Here is a 21,044-nt window from a genome sequence, read left to right as displayed (position 1 = left end):
TTCAGACCCAGCAAACATTGATCCATCCATCCACCTGTCTTCTGTACCAGTCTATCCTGTTCAGGTGAGCAGGGTGTGCTGGAGTCAGCTCCAGATGACTGTGGGCGTGGCCAGGTTACACCCTGGACAGGTCTCCAGCCCATCGCAAAGCAAACACAGCAACACACAGTAAACCAAAAAGCCGGATCGCTCTTTAAAAGGTGGAGCAGGAGACTGAAGATATGGCTTTAAGGCACAATAAAAACCTCTCATATTTTTTGCAAAATGTTTTACAGCAGAGCATTAGATTTCAAGACAGTGAAGACATGTTTTGGCAAGAGCATAGCAAACAACCTGCTTTTAAAACTTTCTTTAAAATGCTATATAAATTCCAAATTATGGTGAACTCAAAATTCTCAGTAACTTTTTGAAACAATTCATGATTCAATAAACCTAGAATGAATCCATATTTCTGATCAAAACTTGTATGTGGAAAGATGCACCGAAAACACAACTTCAGTGGTGTTACTTAACAAATAAGTAAAGCAAGTCAATGGAGAAAGTCAGTAACTATTTTATTTGCATTTATTCAAACGTGTCAATTTCTTTTGGCCATTTCTTTATGCTGCATGGAGCTGCTTGCCAGTTGAAACTTTAAGTCAGTATTATCTTTATGAAAAAATGATTGTACATGTTAACCTAAACTCAAATCTTACAAAAATAAACATATAAATGTCACAAAACTACCTTAAAACGTAATCTGGGCCAAAACAACAGAAGGTAATTTAACTTATATAAAAAAATTAAAATATACAAATGGTTAAGTGGCCATGATAATCAAAAATGCATATAAAAGCTACTCAAAGACAGTCTAAACAAAATATGTCTAACATTGTGACAGTTAACACACCAGTACAATAAATAAAAGTGGCCACACGAACTAGTTTCTGAAGAAGAAAAACTATAATCACCATCTGGTGTCAGAACACTACTGCCGTTCAAAACTGTGCCTCTGTGCACGACTAACTACTCAACTCAAAGACTGCTGACTGCTCTCAGGACACAGTTAACAACCAAAGGTTCAATCTCAACACAAAAGTCACAATAATCTCTTTTTGTCTTTCAAAATGTGCAAAATAATTTCTGACATGACGTCTCATTTCAACTTTGTGTGACCCAGCATTCAAGCCGTCATGTTCTGCTTCTGCTCAGATGAAGAGCTTTGATAACATTGTGCTTGATTCTTGACAGACAACTTCACAGCAGGTGTTTAAATACTTCCTCGATGTCTTGGAGATAGAGCTGTTCAACCTCACTCAAATTCAAGAAAGTATAAGGGCTGCAGCCATTGTAGGTCTGTCTTGAGTGTCTTTTTTCAAAACTGGCCTCCTTCTTCACGGTTTTCATAGTAATCCTGCTTGTGATTCCTTCTGTTGCAGCTTGAGGATCAGTTCCAGTAGGTTCATCTGCATTGTAAGCTCCTGAAAAGCAACGCAAGTGAAGTTAGTGAGGATGAATGTCGCCTCCTGCTGGACAGTTGCCTCCACCACAAATTCATCTTTTCTATTTGCCACCTGCCTTTGAATGTGGCATTAGTAAGCATTTGGACTGCAGTGAGAAGACAGTTGTTGACATGAACCTGCGGATTTGTGGTGACGAAGAACCCCGGCACTCCCGCCTTCTCCAGAGTGTTCTGCTGGTCAATCACTTTTTGATCCATTTCTACAACAATCTTTTTGTCCATCATCTTTTGTTCCTCTTTCACACGAATCTCCAGTGCCTATAGTGACAAAAATATTACTATTATTACACCAATAAGAACATGACATTACCATAACCCTTTCAGTAAACAGAAGCATCAATATTTCAATTCTTACCTCTAACTCTGCCTGTTGGTTTGATTTAAGAAGTGCAAGGTTGTGTGACTTGCATGATTGCAGAGCGTCTTTGTGCCTTCGCGCAAGCTCTTGTTTGAGGCCTAAACACACAAAAGCATAATTCATTCGTGTGCCAATTAAAACCATAATTTGAGGGCTTAATCCATGAAACTTCCTCAATAAATTTGAGTATTACACTATCATTTTATACTTGGAAAATCTTGCACATTTTGTATTGGGTTTCCACACCGGACAGGATCAATAAAAGTTTAAGTATTTCAACGCAATTAAGAGAAAATGTACAAATCACAACTGCCGCAATAACAGCATATTTACTGTGATGCAGAACTATCGTCTGGCGTGAGTAGGCTTCAGATCTCACAGTGCAGTTATTAATTATTCATGTTAAAATCAGATGGATTGTCCCTGTGTGGTTTCTGCAAACCGTGATCACCTACCTTGGTGTTCAGCGTGCAGCTTCAGTCTTTGGTTGTACAGATTCTTCTCAGTCAGATGTTGGATATCCAGGAGGCCTTGCACTATCTCGTACACAGTGCCGTCGATGAGCGCCAGAGCCAGGTCACTGAGCGTGTTGTAGGACAGCCGCTGCTGAAAGGAGCTAATTCACATGAACAGCGTCACATCACAAATCACGAACTGCTTGCTTTTAGCTAGGTCAATGAATTATGTGATAGAAGCCAAAATACCTCGATAGACCTTTGACTAAAGTTTGCAGCTCAGACAAAAGATAGTAATGCCTTTCTTGCTGTTTGGTTGAATCGCCGATGATTCCTGCGTAAATGTCCATCTCTTCAAAAACTCAATTATCAGGTTCAAGCTTCTAATTAAACTTTTCAAACATTGGATACGCTAAGTACTAAGTTATATATTATAAAGTTTTATGTGTCCACCGACTTCTAACGCTGAAACAAAAAAGCCACTTTAGACAGAATGAAAACATTTGTTTTTAGCATCAAGTGCTAATCAGGCTAAGTAGGACCCAACGTTGCTGGCCATCAGAATGCCTGACTGGAAATATCCTTGAAGTAGCGCAACACGTTCGCCAGATGGCGCACTGTCCCAGAGGAGAGCGCCTATGCGAGGGGCACGCGCTCACCAGGTATGACCATATATTTTACGTTTCATACAAATTAGGACAATGTCGTGATGATAATCACATCAGCCAATTGTGATATGCATCAGAACTGGGGATAATAATTTGCAATGCTTTTATGCATCAATCTGTGACTCACGCTGTTTAAATCTGATTTTTCTTTTTAGGATTCGTCCTTGTAGTATCCCTTGAATGAAAAACCTCGTACCGGCGTGTTGACCTGCCCACGCTGCGGTCCGCTGGGTTTGACCTGCTCGTCTTGCTAGACTGTGGGTGCGCGTCTGAGACGCGCCTGAGACGCGCGCCTCTGGTGGGCTGTGCGCTGTCACGAGCTGAAGGTGTCATGAATCGAAGAAAACTCACTTGCGGAGGGGAAGAGGACTATTTATAAGAGCGCGTATGGAGACATAGGCGAAACTGGATTATTATCTCACTCGACTGAAAGATGGCCAGAAACACATCTCTTTATTTCCGCATAGTCGAGGGCAGAAACCTCCCGGCCAAAGACGTGTAAGTAATTTTTTGAATGGCATGCACTTCTGTCCGCAAGTATTTCCCATTACAATATTTAGCCCACATCATCAGTATTGTTTATTTTTGCCTATCAAATTTATATAAGGAACAGTTTATCCTGTAAATGAAATATCTAGCATACAATTTACTGTGAATTAATTAAAGCAGTTCGACGTTAGGTCTATTCACTGAAATCAACTTGAGCGTAATTAAAGGCAACATGGGATTAAATTAAGGTTTCTCCTAGTGATATTTACTATGCTGCATCTCTTTCTCATCTTCAGATCTGGAACCAGTGATCCTTACTGCATTGTAAAAGTTGACAATGAAGTTGTGGCCAGGTGAGTTCGCTCTGATTGTGTGGTAATGTGCACAATAATCTAAGTAAAGCTTCTTGTTCGTGTAGATCCACACATTGCCTCGTGAGTTAATGGGGAGTTTAATGCTTTTTAATGTTCATATATGAAGTTGGTTTGACAGTGCTGCAGTTTGCTCATGTTAAACCATAGTGCAGTGTGTGTGATCTACTGTGGCGGTGCCTACACAGCATGACCCCCCCCCCCCCCCCCCCCCCCCCCCCAACACCAAGAACTTGATACTGGTCTGGCCTTTAAAACACCCGCAGGTAACCATGGAGAAGGTACATCAATTATTGCAGGGAGCACAGCACTGGTGTAAGCAAGGAGAATGCTGGGAGGTGGGAGCAGATCCACCAGAGCAGAGGTGGCTTCAGTATGAGTGTGAAACCCCTTTTTTTTTTTTTTTTTTTTTTTTTTACATCCATCAAGTTTTAATGCTAAATACATTAAAAAACTAAAACATGAGGTTAACTGAGTAGCTGTGTTTCCATCTGTTATCGTGAGGGAAACGGCGCAATGATTCAATGCAGACACTCACTAATTATGTTGCACTTGTAGTGTGTTACAGGCCAACTGACTCCTCGAGTGTGATGTTCATGGATGATGAGGCTGGTGGAAATAATGAGTGCAGTGTACTCTCAGAAATAGAAGTGTTTATTATAACAATGCAGAGTCTGGTGAAATCGTTTGATTCTGCCGACAATATTGGTACTCTACTCAGCTCAAACAGAAAAAAAAACAATGTCCCGCTTTCTCCCTCCACCACAGAATACAAAATAGTCTGTTTTGTGAAGCTCTTAGATAAGTAACTCTTGTATCTTGTGTTGAGAAAAACAATTGTTCTTTCTACGAGAGTATGCAAGAAAACCTTACAGGCTGTCAACACTCCTATCAATGCTAAAGGAGCAGAGAAACTGGGTTCAAACACAAATATGCAGAGTCCATATTGGGCTTGGGAACCTTTCTTAAAGTACTGTCATTTTGTCCACAAAGATTCATTTCAGGTTAATTACTGATTTTCAATGTTATGCATTGTCTGTTTCTCTGTTTGTACTTTGATGGAGTGGAGGCCTTTTTGCTATATCTTTCAAAATCCTGCACAGTCAGCACATCAAGCTGGCTTACAACAATGTAAAAACAAGCAATAGATTATTTGGTGCCACAAAAATAAAATAAACACTCTTGGATTGATGCTGACGTTTGAAGGTATGTCCGTAGGGGGGATTGTCCGATTGAGTTTGGCAGCAATGAAATAATTCCTCTGTCCTATTCTGTAAAACTACACTGTAAGTCATTAGTGAAGCGTTGAACTCTCATATTTCCTGCATATCACTTGCAAAGCATGAGATCTGTTCTACACTTACACATTTGGTAAGTGAGTGTTTTGGATTCTGTCATCTACTCCGCTGCTTTCCATGGCTGCATCCATTCCTGTGATATGTTCCTCTGTCAAACGTCTTTTTCAGGACTGCCACCGTGTGGAAGAACCTCAATCCTTTCTGGGGTGAAGAGTACACGTTGCACCTGCCGATGGGGTTCCACTCGCTCTCGTTTCATGTCATGGACGAGGACACGATCGGGTAACGCTGCCATCCGAATGATTCCATCTTTAGCCGCTTCTCTTTACATCCAGTCGGGCAGTTGATGTATAGTCCTTGGTGCTTTCTTGTCTTGGCTCATGAGTTGATATATGTGGGTTGAAACCTCATGTTTTAGGAAAGAAAAACACTGTTTGAATAAACAAACATCAGCAGGCAGATGGTCGCCCAGACTGAGTGATTAAAGGTTGCTTTTTTCCCTCTCCTCTTCTAATGACCGGCATTACTGCAATGATTCAACTCAGCAAATCTGAGTGTTACTTCATTACCTTTAATCTAAAAATGCTTTTTTAACCTGTCTTTTTCCACAGGCACGATGATGTTATTGGAAAGATTACGTTGAGCAAAGAGGTCATTGGAGCTCAAGCTAAAGGTGAATACATGTGAACTCTTGCTGACTCGAGGAGTGTGTGATTAAAGCTCAGGAGGTTAAACCTACATGGATTCCATGATGGAGTCAGAAGTCAGAGTGAATGAAGTGATCTGACTTTTTTTTTATACTGGGAATGTTTGTCAGTACTTCTTCACAGGTTAATTTTAAGCTGCTCATTTAACCTCAGATTCATCAATTCATTTGTTTTTGTCATGTCCGTCGTTTTCCTGGTCACATTACACTCTGAGATCATTCTATTTTGTATTATGAATCAGCCCGCAGCGCTGTCAGATGAAGAAAACAACCAAAGCGTTTGAAATGGCCTTGAATCATTTACAGAGCGGCTATCTTGCACAGAAGCTTTCACATTCTGGCAATCAGTCACAGCATCAAGTGGAGCTGTGCGGATGCTGTCTCAGCCGGACTCACGGCATTTAAGTGATTGTATGTGACCATGGTGTTGTAGTTTTATTGAATTGCTTGAAGTGTTTTAAACGAGGTGTGTTTTGGTGCATGCTGATGAATGCCACCTGGCTTGGCCTTCACTCCTATGATTCATTGCTACAGGGTGCTACTGAACCAGTTACTCCCTCACATGAATTTCCTCACAGTTATGAAAATGTATCATTTCTTAGTTTTTATTCCCAGAAGAATGAAGAAAGAATGTTAACGACTGAAAATACTGAGCGTGTTTTTCAGACTCTCAAGGACTGTGCCGCAGTCTGTGTTTGACTGTGCTCCTTGTATTGTGCTTGCAGGGATTATAGATTTTACACAAAATAACCACAGTTCATTTTGATTGTGTATAATGCACGTATATCCTCAGGGCACGTTATGATGAGAAACTCATAAATAGGCTCGCACTGTGGTCTCACAACAAGGACAGTCCTGTTTGCTTCTATTTCCAGCGCCTGTCTGCGTGGCTTCGTGCTACAGTCCAAAGATATGCCTGTTAGGTTGATTGACTATAAATTGCCATTAGGGCTGAGTGTGTGTTTGAGTGTGTGTATGTGCATCTCTCTGCGTTGGCCTTGTGATGGACTGGTAATTTGTCTAGGGTGTAATTTGACTGTTGGCTCCAGTGCCTCCAGCCGCCTCCGAGCCTGTATATAAATAAAGCCAGTATAGCAGAGAGATTGAATCATTTATTATAGAAAACCTCACATCGTTAAAGAAATCCTCCAAAGTATTCCAAACTTCGAGGTGAGGGTTTCAATTAGTTTGTTTTACAAAGGGACAAATCTTTATATTTAGGATAATAGTTTGATATGGGGGCTACACTGTGCTGTAGTCATGATCCGAATTTGAAACTGGTCATTCAGAGTTTGCATGTTTTCCCCCACAGTCCATAAACACAGATTTTAGTCTCTTTCTCTTTCAGTTTATATTCTTATTTCTCTTATATTGAGTGTTTTGTAACAAGTTTTATAACAATCATGATAAAATTACCATCAGATTCGTCATGCGACTGGCAACAGTTTGTCATTAACTGTCATTCCTAGTGTTTGTCTGAAGTGTCAGTGCTTCAGAGCATGTTCTGTCGGTGTGGTGTGAACAGGGCTTGATAGCTGGATGAACCTGACGAGAGTGGACCCCGATGAAGAGGTCCAAGGAGAGATCCACCTGAGTCTGGAGCTGCTGAAAGACACGGAGAGGATCAGCCTGCGTTGTCAAGTCATTGAAGCCAGGTGAAGTGAAATGCTGAGAAAATGAGACAGAAATGAGTTCACATAAAGATTCCAACAAACTGCAGTGGCTCAAACATTAGATATCAGGCTTGTGATCGAAATAGATAAACCATAAAGACTTATCGATTTGAGATGGTATCTTCATTTGAGTTAAGATTAGACAGCTCAGCTCCTGGTCAGAGAGACCTGGCTGCTCCATCGTAATTCTGAACTCAAATCTTATCACCTTCCCCCCGCAGGCCTCCACACTCCCCTTGAGTCATGCTGCCACTATCACACCACTCATTGCCCCATCTGTGTGTCCCAGGCTACAATCTCTCCCTCTCAGGCAGATCACTAATGAGCATGTCAGTCAGGGTTTGACACTGTGTTATTCAAACATGCTCGGATGAATGTAAATTAACTCTGAAAGAATAAGGTTAAGTAGGATGGAGTTGTTAGGCTTTTCGCCCTTGCTCTAAAGCGCCAGCTAATTTAATTTGCAGTGCAAGTAGCAGGAATTTGCTGAACATTTTCGTGTATTGATCAGTCCTCTTGTCCTTTGGTCTGGTGATACCTGCAGAGACTTGGCTCCGAGAGACATTTGTGGAACCTCTGATCCCTTCGCAAGAGTTATTTTTAACAACCACAGCGCAGAGACCTCGGTGAGCTGGATGTTTGTGCTGCTCTATTCCCATGTCAACAATGCACACAAAGTTAAGACATTTGTGTTTGAGTATGTAAATGTTGCCTCTGGATGATAAATATTTTTGCCAAAGCTGTTATGCATGGGAAGAAAAGATGTGGTAAATTCTTTTTGGGTGCAACCCTCTTCCCTATAAATGTGATACCAATCAGAAAAGCTAAACAGGTTTGTTTTTCCAATGGTATACAATGTTTCTTTTACATTTAAGTAGATCCAGAATGAGGTATGAATTGTACTTGTTGAGTATTTATTAATCTGTTATATATTTGATGTTATTATCAAAGGGAAATAAGGTGTATTAAGTTATTTGTACTGGGTTTGCAGATCATCAAAAAGACACGTTTCCCTCACTGGGCGGAGACTTTAGAGCTGGAGCTGGACCCAGAAGAGCTGAGTACAGAGGGGACTGTTACTGTGGAGGTCTGGGACTGGGACATGGTGGGCAAAAATGACTTTTTGGGAAAGGTGAGAAGAAACTGCAGTTTTATTCATTTGTTTGTTTAAGATTTCGTGCCATGTTTAGTTATATTACTTCTCGTTTGTGCAGTTTTTCCAACAATGAAATCAGAAGGGCTATGCTTTTGTTTTCATCTAATATTGCATCTTTATTTATTCTTTCCTTCCCTAGGTGGAAATCCCTTTCGCTTGTTTGCACAAGACACCTCTGTTAGAGGGCTGGTTTCGTTTGCTACCCCTGGGAAACCATGAGGTTGATGCTGGGTGAGGTTCATGGGCGTGCTTGTTAGCACAATGTGGGAACATTAATTGTTTGCATATCTGAGAAATGTTTTGCTTGTGGAAACTTTAAGACGAAAAATTACAGCTTTTTTTTGTACTCAGGGAAAGTATTGTATTTTCTCCATCCTGCATCCATCATGCTTTTAAATGAAGGTTGACAAGTATGTAGTGATGTCTCTAACAGCATCTATTTCTAGAACAAAGAGTGGCTGAGGGAGCTTCGAAAGGATGCCGTCAGACTAAACTTAGTCCTAATGCTTCATTAAGAAACGACTTGCACTGTTAATGGCTGTTTTTCAAATAGAATAATTGAAGTAATAAAACATTATGTTGAGAGGATTTTCACAGACCCGAGAATGTTTTTTAAAACAGCAGCAGAAAATCTGATAGTTTTTCTGCGAAAAATAGACCTTCGGTTTTCCTCTAGTTTGCTTAAATTTAAAGATTTCAGTGCTTTTTCAGGATGTCTTAATGAAGAAAAGTATTGAACTTACTTGAAAAATCAAGTTAAACTTTAGTTTTGGTGCTTCAAACGACGAAGAATCTCCACTGGTTGTGGATTGGATATACAGTAAGTTGAGAATATAGTTTTAACTGCTTGAAAACTTTGAGATCCTTCATAGAGACTCTGTTAATCTGAACGCAAGTGTTCAGTGTTAGGCAATAAGCTTGGTGGCAACTTTCTAAACATTGTTATACCTGTTTAAATAACTGTTTCTAAGCTTTCCTCAAGCAAAATGAAGGTACAGTGAGCATCTCCGCCGTCTGAGATGTTGTGGTTTTGCTTTTTGTTTGCAGTGGGAAACTGGGAGCGCTGCGTCTGAAGGTGCGCTTGGTGGAGGACCGGATCTTACCGTCCATGTACTATCAGCCACTAATTGACCTTCTGGTCGAGTCGGTAATCTCCCCTACGGAGGTCAGCATCGTAGCTTTCCTCAGCACTGATACTCATTTGTTCACGATCCCCATCTCAAGAGACCGCCGTGTGCATGACTTTCTCCTCTCCGAAGTGTCTTCCTCTGACATCCTCCACACTCACCTCGACTCCCACCGTCTCCAACTCTCCATTTACCCTCACGCTCCACCTTTACGGTGATTCCCAACACGTGACATGAGTCTCCTTCCCACCAGGTGGAGGACAGCAGTGCTTTGACCATGCTGGAGGACGTGACCACGGTTGAGAGCAGGCAGGATGTGGCGATGACTCTGGTGAAGATCTACCTGGGACAAGGCTTGGTGGTGCCCTTCCTGGATTACCTGAACACCCGGGAGGTCCACCACACCAGTAAGATCATGGGAAATGTGCTTTTGGTCTGCGTGAACTGCGACGTTTATTATCATGAGCTGTTTTGTGTCAGTGGATTAGTCTGGCGTGTTCATACTGACAAACACTGTGTTACAACAGAATAGAATAATAGAATAGAAATTCCTTTTTAATCTGAGAGTAAAATTCTTAAACCATCAACATAACCGATGAGAGTAGTTATTATGTTGTCTGAGAGTGAGAAGTTTAAATCAGGGCCATGTCTTCCTGTATGTGCAAGTGTAGGTCTTTGTTTTTCCTCCACAGTCCAAAAATATGCATGTGAAGATAATCGGTGACCCTAAGTAGCCCATCGGTGGGAGTGTGTGCGGCCGCTTAATGTGTAGACACACACACATACACACACACACACACACACACACACACACACACACCTGCTCACTCTGATTATGCAACACAGCTGGCTCCAAAATGTCAGTCAAACCTGGAGAACATCTCCTCCACTTGGAAGTTCTTTTTTTTTTTTTTTTTTTTTTTTAACAGGAAATACATAATTATTTCTAAATCAAGTTATTTCACAAGGTATTAATTCTTAAAAATGGATAAAATATTCTGCCTTTTATGGCTACAACTGAAATCATTATGTACTGTCATCACATGATGCAAACATTTTACATGCAGCAGCTGTGATTGCACAATGCATGTTAGCGTCCAAGTTTGTCACCGTTAGTCAGCCCGTATTAGTCAGACTTCGGGTCCTGCCAGAATTCTGTGAATGATCCTTTCTGGGTTCCTCCTGTTTAACACTGAATTGACATGAAGTCCGCAGCAGTCCCGGTCTGTGTGTGGGCAGAAAAGCCTACCAGCGCTATATTTACTACCATGATGCCAATTATTCACTCACGCAATAGTCTTTTCATGGCTCCTTTGTGGTGGGGATTAGTCATGTTTTTGCCTCCGCACCGTACCCCCGTGACAATTCACACTGAGTTGCGCTCTGGTCTTTAGCTTCTGTTGGTGTAGTTTGAGATAATAAGCATAGTGCCTAAGTTTCCATAGCAACTCCACATGATCCAAACGGTAACTGCTTGAATAAGGACGGAGAGCCGAGCGACCAGAAATTAAAGTTGGGCACAGAGAGGGCACGAGTGTACAGTACACCCACGAAGCAGACAGGAAAAAGCCGCCTTTTCTCCCCGGAGGTCTGAATGTTTCACCTGGCAGCCCGGTCCGGTCATCATGGATATTTTAGTATCGCCACTCTGAAGGATTTACACTGATGTTGTATCAAGGTCACCCTGCCCTCAGCAGAGGCGCCGTGCTGTTTGTGTTTTAAAGGAGACTCTTCAGCAAGCTTCAAGCTGAATACAAAGTGTGTGTTATTGAAACCAATCAGCCGTAACGCGATGGCCATACCTGAAGGGTATTAAGACCAGTTAGGTTAATGTTGATCTTGAGTTTAGAGGATCTGGGTTTGAATCCCGGCTGTGACAAGAAGATGATTTGGTACAATATAAAGAAGCATGACGACCCCCGAAAAAAAACAAACAAGCCTATGAATCATTAAAATCCAAAAATCAGTTTTTGAAAAATTAAATTATATTGAATATTTTTACTAAGTTCAAGGAACATCTGAAACAAGCTAGTTTATGTGTTATTCGTGCAAGTAATCTTTATTTATGAATTGCTTAAGATGCACCTGGGTAGTGGTACTGATGTTGAAATGAGTCTTCCTCTGTTTCCCTCCCACAGCTGATCCAAACACTTTGTTTCGCTCCAACTCTCTTGCCTCCAAGGCCATGGAACAGTTCATGAAGGTGCGTTTTTCCAGCTTTTCTCTTCTTTCTCGGCTGTGAGAGACAGTGCTTGTTCTCTGTAAGTGATTTCAAATCCTCTCATCAATATTTGCTCCTTTTCATCCTGAACACCGCCTGTCTTTATTGAAAGTGCAGTGAATTAGTCACATGTGTGTTGTGATCTCCTCATGCAGCACATTATGGTTCCCCTGTTCACTCTGCCCTGTGTAGATTTACATAATTCTGGTGAAATCCCTGCAGCAGAGGTGTAAATGAGGTGGCTTCAACATGTGTTGCTGTGTTGCTGACAGGCTGTTGGGATGCTCTATCTGCACGAGGTGTTGAAGCCCATCATTAACCGCATCTTTGACGAGAAGAAGTACATTGAGCTCGACCCATGTAAGATCGACCTGAACCGCACCAGGTAAAGCGAAAATACACCTGTTGCTGGATCGAAACACAATAATACTATTTTTTTTTTTAAATGTTATCAAATCAAATCAAACTTCATTATGTTTTATCCATTTATTTCAGTCATTTTCCCTCTCCCAAATTTTTCAATCCGAAATTTTATTTAATTTATTGTTTGTCCTATTTTGTTGTTTAATTAATATTTACTAGTACAATTTCATAGTGTAAATAGGGATTATTGTTTGGGCTTTGTTTAGTGCATTGACTGATTTTTTAAAACGTAAAAATAGCAAAATAAATAATTAAACATGATTAATAATATTATATTATCTTCTCCTTTTCAAAGATTTTTTTTCTTTTCTTTATTGGTTTTCTTCTTTAATATTCCCTAAATTGTATTTTTCTCCTTTTTCATTTCTCATTTTTTTTCTTTTTTTATTATTTATGATTTTTTTTTTTTTGTGCAGAACCGACGTGTTAAAATGGTCAGTTAGAGAAATCAGCCACATGAGACTGCTCTCTTCCTTTGCGCTTCACTCCTGAGAGAAAGACACGCATGTGAGAAAAGAAGGAAAAGAAAATGTAAAAAAAAAAAAAAAAAAAAAATACAGGGAGGGCTGTTGCTTGGCAACAGCCATGAGCCCCCCTGAGATGTCTATCTCTGTCATGGAGGGAGATCCAGGATCTCGCGTCCTCTGTGTCTGCAGCAGATTTGTTGTCTTCGGTCCCTGCCGGCATGTCCCTCGAGAGATTTTCAATACGTGACCGTTCGTCTGTCCAGACTCTGGAACAGCACACCTCCGTATGTAAAGACATGATCATAAACACGGAGGTTATATGAGTCGCTGTAAATAGACGGTAGATTGGACTACATTTCATTGAGTGCGGCCTTTACAAAATTCAGCCACATCAATTTACGTTAGTGAGCATTGATTTTGTATTCTCTGCTGCGATGGAGTTATTCACAAACTCTTTTCTTTGTCTCTGAAGGCGGATTTCATTTAAGGGTGCGGTGTCAGAGGCGGAGGTGCGGGACAGCAGCGTGGAAATGCTGCACAGCTACTTAACCAGCATCATCGACTCGATCGTGGGCTCGGTCGATCAGTGTCCCCCCGTCATGAGAGTGGCCTTCAAGCAACTGCACAAGCGAGTCGAGGAGCAATTCACTCAACGTGAGAATGAGGTCAGTCTGCGGAAGCGCGTACAACGTGATGGATTTCACACACTGCTCCTGTCAATTCATTTTTTCCCCTATTGATCTACCCTCCTGATATTTGCAGGATGTGAAGTACTTGGCCATCAGTGGGTTCTTCTTCCTGAGATTTTTCGCTCCTGCAATCCTCACACCGAAACTGTTCCAGCTGCGAGACCAGCACGCAGACACCCGCACAAGCAGGACGCTGTTACTACTGGCCAAGGTATGATTCAAAACACAGACATACGCAAAGACACTTCCATGAATAATTTATTCATGTCCAGACATCGCACTTGAGTGCAGAAATAAACAAACCGTTAAAGGGAGGGATGCTCTGGAGGTGAAGCTATGCGCTGTCTGCCAGCGGCGAGGAGTTCCATGCTTCAGGTGTGAATAAATAAATATGAAGCACAAATTTCATTTTAAATGCAGCGATGGACCAAAACAGAAGATACAGCATGTTGATGGAATTACATAATGCTGATTGGTCAGCAAAATCTACTTTTGTTACCTTTTCTGAGCGCAGTGTGAATAATGAAACAGATACTAAATTTTTAATTGGCACGTAAAACAAAACACCTCAAACTCAGAGCACCAAATTTAAATATACTGTTCGCCTCTTAAACCTGAGCCGTCTCAGAAGAAACTGTTTACTTATTCAATTTGATATTCAGGAAACACTTTAGAGTCGATATTTCTTTGGAAACGTTGCAGTAGTCGCCATACCTCTGCACTTGGCTCCTCGTTTAAACTGGAAATTGATTAAATATCAGCAGTAATGCACTGATAAGGAAAAACGTTAATGTTCTCCTCCATCCTTGCTCTAAAATCTCACTCTGCTGCAAAGTAATGTTTTACAAAACTGAAACTGAAAGGTAGACATGCTTTCAAACTAATGTGACTGAAATAAACCCTCCCAGCATCATTAAGCACGGGGCGTTGTGGTCACGTGTCCCAAAGTAAAACATTGCTCTTTGTTGCATGTGGTTTGTGTGGTCGCTGTCCGTGGTGCTGAAGCGCTGTTGCCATGGGTCCTCTACAGCGACAGGCCACAGGTTATTTTTACCTCCATGCGAGACTGCGGTTCAAAGCTGAGCATCAGAGAGCCGCTGTCTGGAGGGACTTCCTCCGCACCCTAGGCCAGGTGTGGGCTGGACAAAGGGCCTCACAGCAGGCTTGTCCCCGGGAGCCTTTTTGATCCTGGACTTTGAGATGTGCGGTCACTCGCTGAGTTCTTACAGCTGCTGGAGATTTGATGTGCTGAAGATGCGAATGCAGAGTTAAGGCGGTGTCCTTTTGGTTACCAGTCTCTGCAAAGTGTTGGCAACCTGGGCCTGCAGCTGGGTCACGGAAAGGAGCAGTGGATGGCGCCGCTGCATCCCATCATCCTCCGCAGTGTGGCCTCTGTCAAAGACTTCCTGGACAAGCTCATCGACATCGATCATGACGTCGGTAAGGCTGACTCCACTCAAGCTCGAGGCTAAACGTACGATCAAAAGTAAAGTCTGGGGGGGGGGTCACGCTTCCGAGCTCATCAGCTACACGCCATCTGTCAGTGTCACAGCTCCCAGTTCATATCAGGAGTAGGTGAAACAACACTGTAGCCATGTGGTGAAATATTCATAACTAGCTGGTCGTCTACAAAAGAGGTGACATGGTTACTGAGCTGGCAGGGAGCTGGAGTGAGAAGCCACAGGCGCTGCTTACAAAACGTGTCTTGGCCGCTTTCTTACCGTCATGTGTCAGTGAGGCTGTTGTTGTGAAACATCTTCCCCCCCCTGACATATCATGTTTCAGCCTGCTTCTTCACATCACACCCACTCTTTTCTCTCAAAGGCCAGTTTGACATTTACTGCTCTTCAGGTGGATTTGTTGAACAAAAGTGGATGCTTGTTATTCCTCTTTGAAGTCGTCCCTCATGTGGAGATGGAAGGTGTCTGATATGCTATTATTAATAGCATATGCAGCTTAACGACAGAATGTATGCCGTTTGTTTTTCCACACAGCACCATCTTGTGTCTGCCTGGATGTACATGCAATTGCATTTACCTGACACCATTCAGTACTTTTACACCTGTTTCTTTCTTTTCTTCTTCAGTGTCAGAAGTGCCTCAGAGGGCAATATTCCTGCCTTCAGTCACAGTCAAAGAGGGTTACCTCCACAAGCACAAGGCGGAAGGGCCCCAGCTGCTGTCCCGCTTTGCATTTAAGAAACGCTACTTCTGGTTGACTAGTGAGACGCTGTCCTACGCCAAGACTCCTGACTGGCAGGTTTGTTCAGAACGCAAAATGAAAATGTATGAATACTGTTAAACATAATTAATGTCATTTTGGATGCTAAGCACAGACAGACAACCACACACACTCATATATGAACCACGTAATTTAGGGTCACCAGTTAGCGTCCCATGCATGTTTTTTTTAACATGCATGCTAATCACAGTGCCAGCATGCAGCTTCAATAAAGCTACAACATGAAACACCAATACGATTACAAAAAAAAAAAAAATTTGCAAAAAAAAAAAAGAATAAAATGGACAATATAAAAATTAAAAGCTTTATTAAAAAATAATGAATAAGATAAGTTAAATCTATGATTCATTGGAAAGCCAGAGCAAGTAATGAAGGCATAAAACCAGTCAAGGCTTTAGAGATAAGGAATAACATTTTGGAATTAATCACTGACAGACAGCCAGCTGCAGCGACTTAAGCTCAGGTGTAATCTGCTCCGCCGTCTTTGTGTTGGTGAGGACTCAGTTTTTTTCTTATAATGTAAGCACACCATTAAAATAATGCAGCCTCTTGGAAATAAATACCCTAATCCTGTTGTTAACATTGTATATGTCACTACTATTTGCATAGTGTTAATTCATCTGTATTATGCTTGGATTAAAAGCATATATATTACTTTGAGGAGAGATTATGTCGATTTCCAGGAAGTCGCTTGTTTTTAAATAGTCGAGTCTTCACAACTAGAGGACGTGGCTGTTCTTAAATGCCGCCTACAACATGGTTAGTTGAATGTGCAAATATCTGTATTAGTAGTACAGAATCTGTCACGAAATATAAAAACAGATGACTAAAGTTTGGACAACAAAGTCACAGTAAAGTGAATCATCCATTACTCCATTCTCATGTCTGATGATGAATTAGTAGCTATTCGGAGGACAACTGGGTTCACACAAAGAGGAAACATTCTGGTCATCCCCTTCTTGCTTCAGTGCATTTGCGTTGATCTTTTTGTGGGAACATCATTAATGCTATTACCATGTGGTGCCTAACCTTGTGATAATGATCTCCTCTCATTCACCAACCAGTGACTGAAAGAGAGAAGGAGACAGAGATGGGAGCAGCCTGGTCCGGCCCCCTAAAAAGCCCTCTCTTTGAGCCAGTCTTTGCTTTGTGTGGCTGGAATAAAGGCGAGGGTTAATTGAAGGCTGTGGATATTCATGCTAACATTGCAAATCAGATTGCAGACAATATCCTGGCCCCTTTCCTCCACATCGGAGCACTCCAGTCTCAGGGAGGCTAGCTCCCACTGGAAGAGGCTGATTTACACTTTAAAGTAGCCTTTGCTGCCACGGTGGTCTCATCTTCATCACTTCCTCCTCGTCTCACGTCGTTTCTCGCCGGTCAACGTGTGTAAAATATTTCAGTATCAGAAACAGTCTCATTAATTTTGCTCTGTGATGAAATGTCTCCTTGATTTCTCTTAAACCTTAGAGTGAAATGCCCGAGGCCAAGCATGACACACTGCCAGCATCTACATGCTTGTTGTTAATTGGCCTTGTGGTTTATGGCTGAACTGTGTTGCAGGTGCGCTCTTCAATCCCTATTCAGTGTGTGTGTGCCGTGGAGAGGGTGGATGAAAATGCCTTTCAGCAGCAGAATGTAATGCAGGTCATCACCCAGGACAACGACGGACAGCTGCACACCATGTACATCCAGTGCAAGGTGCATAGTACCACCAACAGTTGGGCTATTGCAGTTTATCACTTGTTTACACTTACTTTAGCATTTGTTCGTTATTTTCATATGATTTGAATACACAGAAATGGGAATGTTGTGTTGAATATCAAATGAAACCACAATGCAGTAATGAGAAACCTCATAAACCTGCATTGTGTCCCACATCAGATGTTGAACTGGAGACATCTGACCTCAAATCATTTGAAAATAAAATTATGAAGATTTAGAAATCATTGCATTCTGTTTTAAAGGGTCGTTTATCTGCCTTTCTTTAGGCTGACAGTGAGACATTTTACTAAATTTATTTAATAGGCTGGGATCGGTCTAATAAACTCATGGCTTACGGTGTGTTTCTAATCTAAATAGAATGTGAACGAGCTCAATCAGTGGCTGTCTGCGATCAGGAAAGTCAGCATCTACAATGAGCGCATGCTGCCCTCTTTCCACCCGGGGGCTCATCGCAGTGGCAAGTGGACCTGCTGCCTGCAGGCGGACCGTGCTGGTAATCCTGCTTTTATTACTTCTAATGCTGTGCAAGCCTGTATGAGCCCTCAGGACGTGGCCTGACTATCTAGCTTATTTTTATGGTAATGTTATGAGAATTTAAGCTCAAATTTGCAATTACAAATCGCGCCGAATTACCTCCTGGATGTCTGAATGATTGTCTGGAATTAACACGCTCACGGCGCATAAATGGTGTCGTCCATCAACATGCAGGCTTTGGGCATGACATGACACTTTTCTGCTCCCTTCCTGGCAGACAAGCTATGACTGTCTTCCAAAAGTGGATGCTATCCAGAAAAATCCATATTTAATGACTGAAATTTCACTTGGTTGCTGTCGTGTTTTTTTTTTTTTACTGCTCCACTGCAGAACAGCATGCCAGAATTATAATGTACATTCTCATGCTGGGTTCTCTCACACGCTGGAGCCAAAAGGACATCTGCATTAAGCAGAGATGCCACTTTCTGGCCTTTCTGCATGATGACCTCCTGACCTCAATTATAAGAGAATGTTGTAATTTTCTTGTGTGATCCTCTTACGCAGCGTGTCGGAGTTAAAAATGGCGGCGTGTCTCAGTTACAGGCTGCAGTCGGACCCACTCTGCTGTGACTCTGGGTGACTGGAGCGACCCCCTGGATCCCGACGTCGAGACTCAGACCATTTACAAGCAGCTTCTCCAGGGCAGAGACAAACTCAGGTCAGTCTTGTCTGCCAACGTGTCCTGCGTGCCTCCTTAATGCAGTTCAGGCAGCGGACACTAGAGGTCAATGCTGCAACACAGGAGTGCATTTCTGTGCTGCTGCTGCTGCTTCCTCACTGTGCAATGAATCAAATATTCAGCTGCCATAAGATGAAAGGATGAAGCAGCTTTCAGAGGTTAGGCAGTGATCATATGAAATGATTCTGACTGATACTGCAGGAAAAAATACGTGGAGATGCCGGAGGCTGATCAGATACTGAGCAATAACGAAAATACAATCAACTCTGACGTTCACCCAGGTATGTGTATCTGTTACTGTCTGGAATTATGTTTTCATCACGTTTGTTGCCTTTATTTCAATATAAAGGATGATATTTATGAACGGTCGTCAGTCGGTGTATTGTAAATTTGTTCCCATGATCTAGATGGCGCCGGATGCAACGTGCATCTGCTGAAGTCGGGTCAGAGTCTGGCTGCCCGGCTGTTATCGGTGATCGACGATCTGGAGCAGGCGCACGCCACCTTCCAGCGCAGAGAAAAAGAGGATGCCACCGGTGTCATCCTGAATCCCTAGACTGCAATGAGATACATTAACGACTGGGGAGAGGGTTGGGGGAGGGGCAGGGTCGAGGAGGGAAGGATGCAGCTGGAGTGAGCATCAGCTAACCACTCTCTGCATGGCCACATGGTACAACCTCTCCACACCTTTTAGTACAATTCCCAGTGGCAGTAAAGAGCAGAGGGAATTCTGCCACTTTTAATCTTTTTGTATTCTCTGAGTGCCACCGACAACAGCGCCGGGGAGAGATTATGATACCTGAGGATAGATGGAGGCGAGGGACTTTGAAGCATGATCTGACTCGATGTTTCTTATGTAGATAACAAGCGATCTGTTGCATGGCTTTTATATATTTTGAGATACTGTACAGACGTCCAGTCACACATTTTTATGCAAAAAAGCTTGTTTTATTGTAATTTACAGTACCTGAATGTAATAAGTTGTTTTGATATGGCTTTTCTCAACGTTTTGTATTTTTGAGGCAGTTAACCATCGTGGCCACGATGTAGCACTGACACGTTACAGGTTATTCCACCAGGAGATCATGATATGATTTACACACGCCACAGTATCACACACCGCCTGTACAGTGAGCATAACGAATGCTTTCAATGTTGCTTTGGTCCCTTTTGTTTGGTGCTATGGCCAGTCACCTGAAATGTTTTGATGTGATTTATTATTGAAAATTCTGTTACAGTTTATGTAGCGCGACTAAAGTTTTATGGGTAATATTTACCTGTTAGTAATAGAAAGTCCATTCATCAAGAAAAATTAACCGTCGACATAATTGAGACAACGGAAGCAACATTTATGTCCCGTAACTCATTTTTGGGAGATTTTCTTGCTACTGAATTTGGCTCACCAATGTCAGGATTTGCTTGAGATGCCAAACGTGCTTTTAAAAAGATCCATCTATTCATCTTTTATACTACTTTATGAAATTCGGGCTCAGGTGGGGGCTGGAGCCGATCTCAGCAGACTGTGAGGGAGGGCAGATTACATCCTGGACAGGTTACCTGTATAAACACAGAGACAGACTCACATTCCCACCGGCAGACAATTTAAAGTATAAATATTTAAAATATTTCTGACACAGACAGAAAGGCCCCCAAACTGGGGTTATTCTCACTTTGAGGCCATATTTAATGATAAAGTGCAGTTTAAATGTGTTCATTCTACTTGGTTCACTGTTAATACCCATGAGACTTGTAAGCTTTTCCCCATGAAGACAGTGCTGTTCAGTTTGTCAGCAAAACAGGAAATAAATCAAAGAAATCAGATCTGTGTGATAACCTCGCACTGCCTGCCTCTTCAGATTATGATCTGAGGAAACATTCATCATGCCTGTTTTCTGCCATCGTGCACATGCCAGACGTCACAACAGACGGCCTATATGAGTGTCTCGCTATTTACAGCTTCCCAAACGTGAAATGTTTTTTCATTTGCCACTCATGTCTTTGCACAACTAGAGAAGATGTTACTGGTTAGTGAACTACATGTTCTCTAAATGAAGAAAAAAAAAAAGTTGCCTGTACCTTATTTTGCAAATTAATGGTTTATTCCAAGTGGATTGTTTCTGTGAACACAGATGTATTATTCAATAAACTAATCATTAACCCTTTATAGAGCACTCGTAACATATTGGCTGCAAATGTATCAAAATGAATGCTTCTCATAAATCTGACTTTTTTTTGCTACGAATGCATGTATTCCATTGTTGAA

At 41.9% G+C, this 21,044-nt stretch overlaps 2 protein-coding genes across 4 annotated transcripts; one reads left to right on the top strand and one right to left on the bottom strand.

Moving 5' to 3' along the window:
- Positions 1-537: 537 nt before the first annotated feature.
- dgcr6 (DiGeorge syndrome critical region gene 6) lies at positions 538-2,843 on the bottom strand. Its single transcript, XM_030104204.1, has 5 exons — positions 2,564-2,843; positions 2,315-2,475; positions 1,857-1,957; positions 1,619-1,759; positions 538-1,460 (listed from the first exon to the last, which is right to left on the bottom strand). The coding sequence occupies exons 1-5, from the start codon at positions 2,662-2,664 to the stop codon at positions 1,383-1,385; spliced, it is 582 nt and encodes a 193-aa protein (XP_029960064.1). The 5' UTR covers positions 2,665-2,843; the 3' UTR covers positions 538-1,382.
- A 15-nt stretch (positions 2,844-2,858) lies between these two features.
- Positions 2,859-19,372, top strand: rasal1 (RAS protein activator like 1). 3 transcript variants are annotated; one of them, XM_030104202.1, is made up of 22 exons: positions 2,859-2,976; positions 3,138-3,480; positions 3,768-3,824; positions 5,309-5,422; positions 5,752-5,813; positions 7,372-7,501; positions 8,064-8,145; positions 8,511-8,651; positions 8,815-8,906; positions 9,723-9,750; positions 10,056-10,209; positions 11,941-12,005; positions 12,296-12,408; positions 13,386-13,578; positions 13,676-13,813; positions 14,898-15,042; positions 15,689-15,861; positions 17,407-17,544; positions 17,926-18,061; positions 18,640-18,760; positions 18,983-19,062; positions 19,189-19,372. In XM_030104202.1, the coding sequence occupies exons 2-22, from the start codon at positions 3,416-3,418 to the stop codon at positions 19,335-19,337; spliced, it is 2,376 nt and encodes a 791-aa protein (XP_029960062.1). In that variant the 5' UTR covers positions 2,859-2,976; positions 3,138-3,415; the 3' UTR covers positions 19,338-19,372. The 3 variants fall into 3 exon arrangements, with proteins under 3 accessions (XP_029960062.1, XP_029960061.1, XP_029960060.1); XM_030104201.1 differs by having other exon boundaries at positions 2,860-2,976; positions 9,723-9,822; XM_030104200.1 differs by having other exon boundaries at positions 2,861-2,976; positions 9,723-9,840; positions 19,189-19,371.
- The last annotated feature ends 1,672 nt before the right edge of the window (positions 19,373-21,044 follow it).

This window comes from Salarias fasciatus, chromosome 12 (assembly GCF_902148845.1).
Source record: "Salarias fasciatus chromosome 12, fSalaFa1.1, whole genome shotgun sequence".
NCBI lineage: Eukaryota > Metazoa > Chordata > Actinopteri > Blenniiformes > Blenniidae > Salarias > Salarias fasciatus.
The sequence above is the reverse complement of the archived record's forward strand: the minus strand, read 5'-3'. Positions and strand labels throughout refer to the sequence as shown.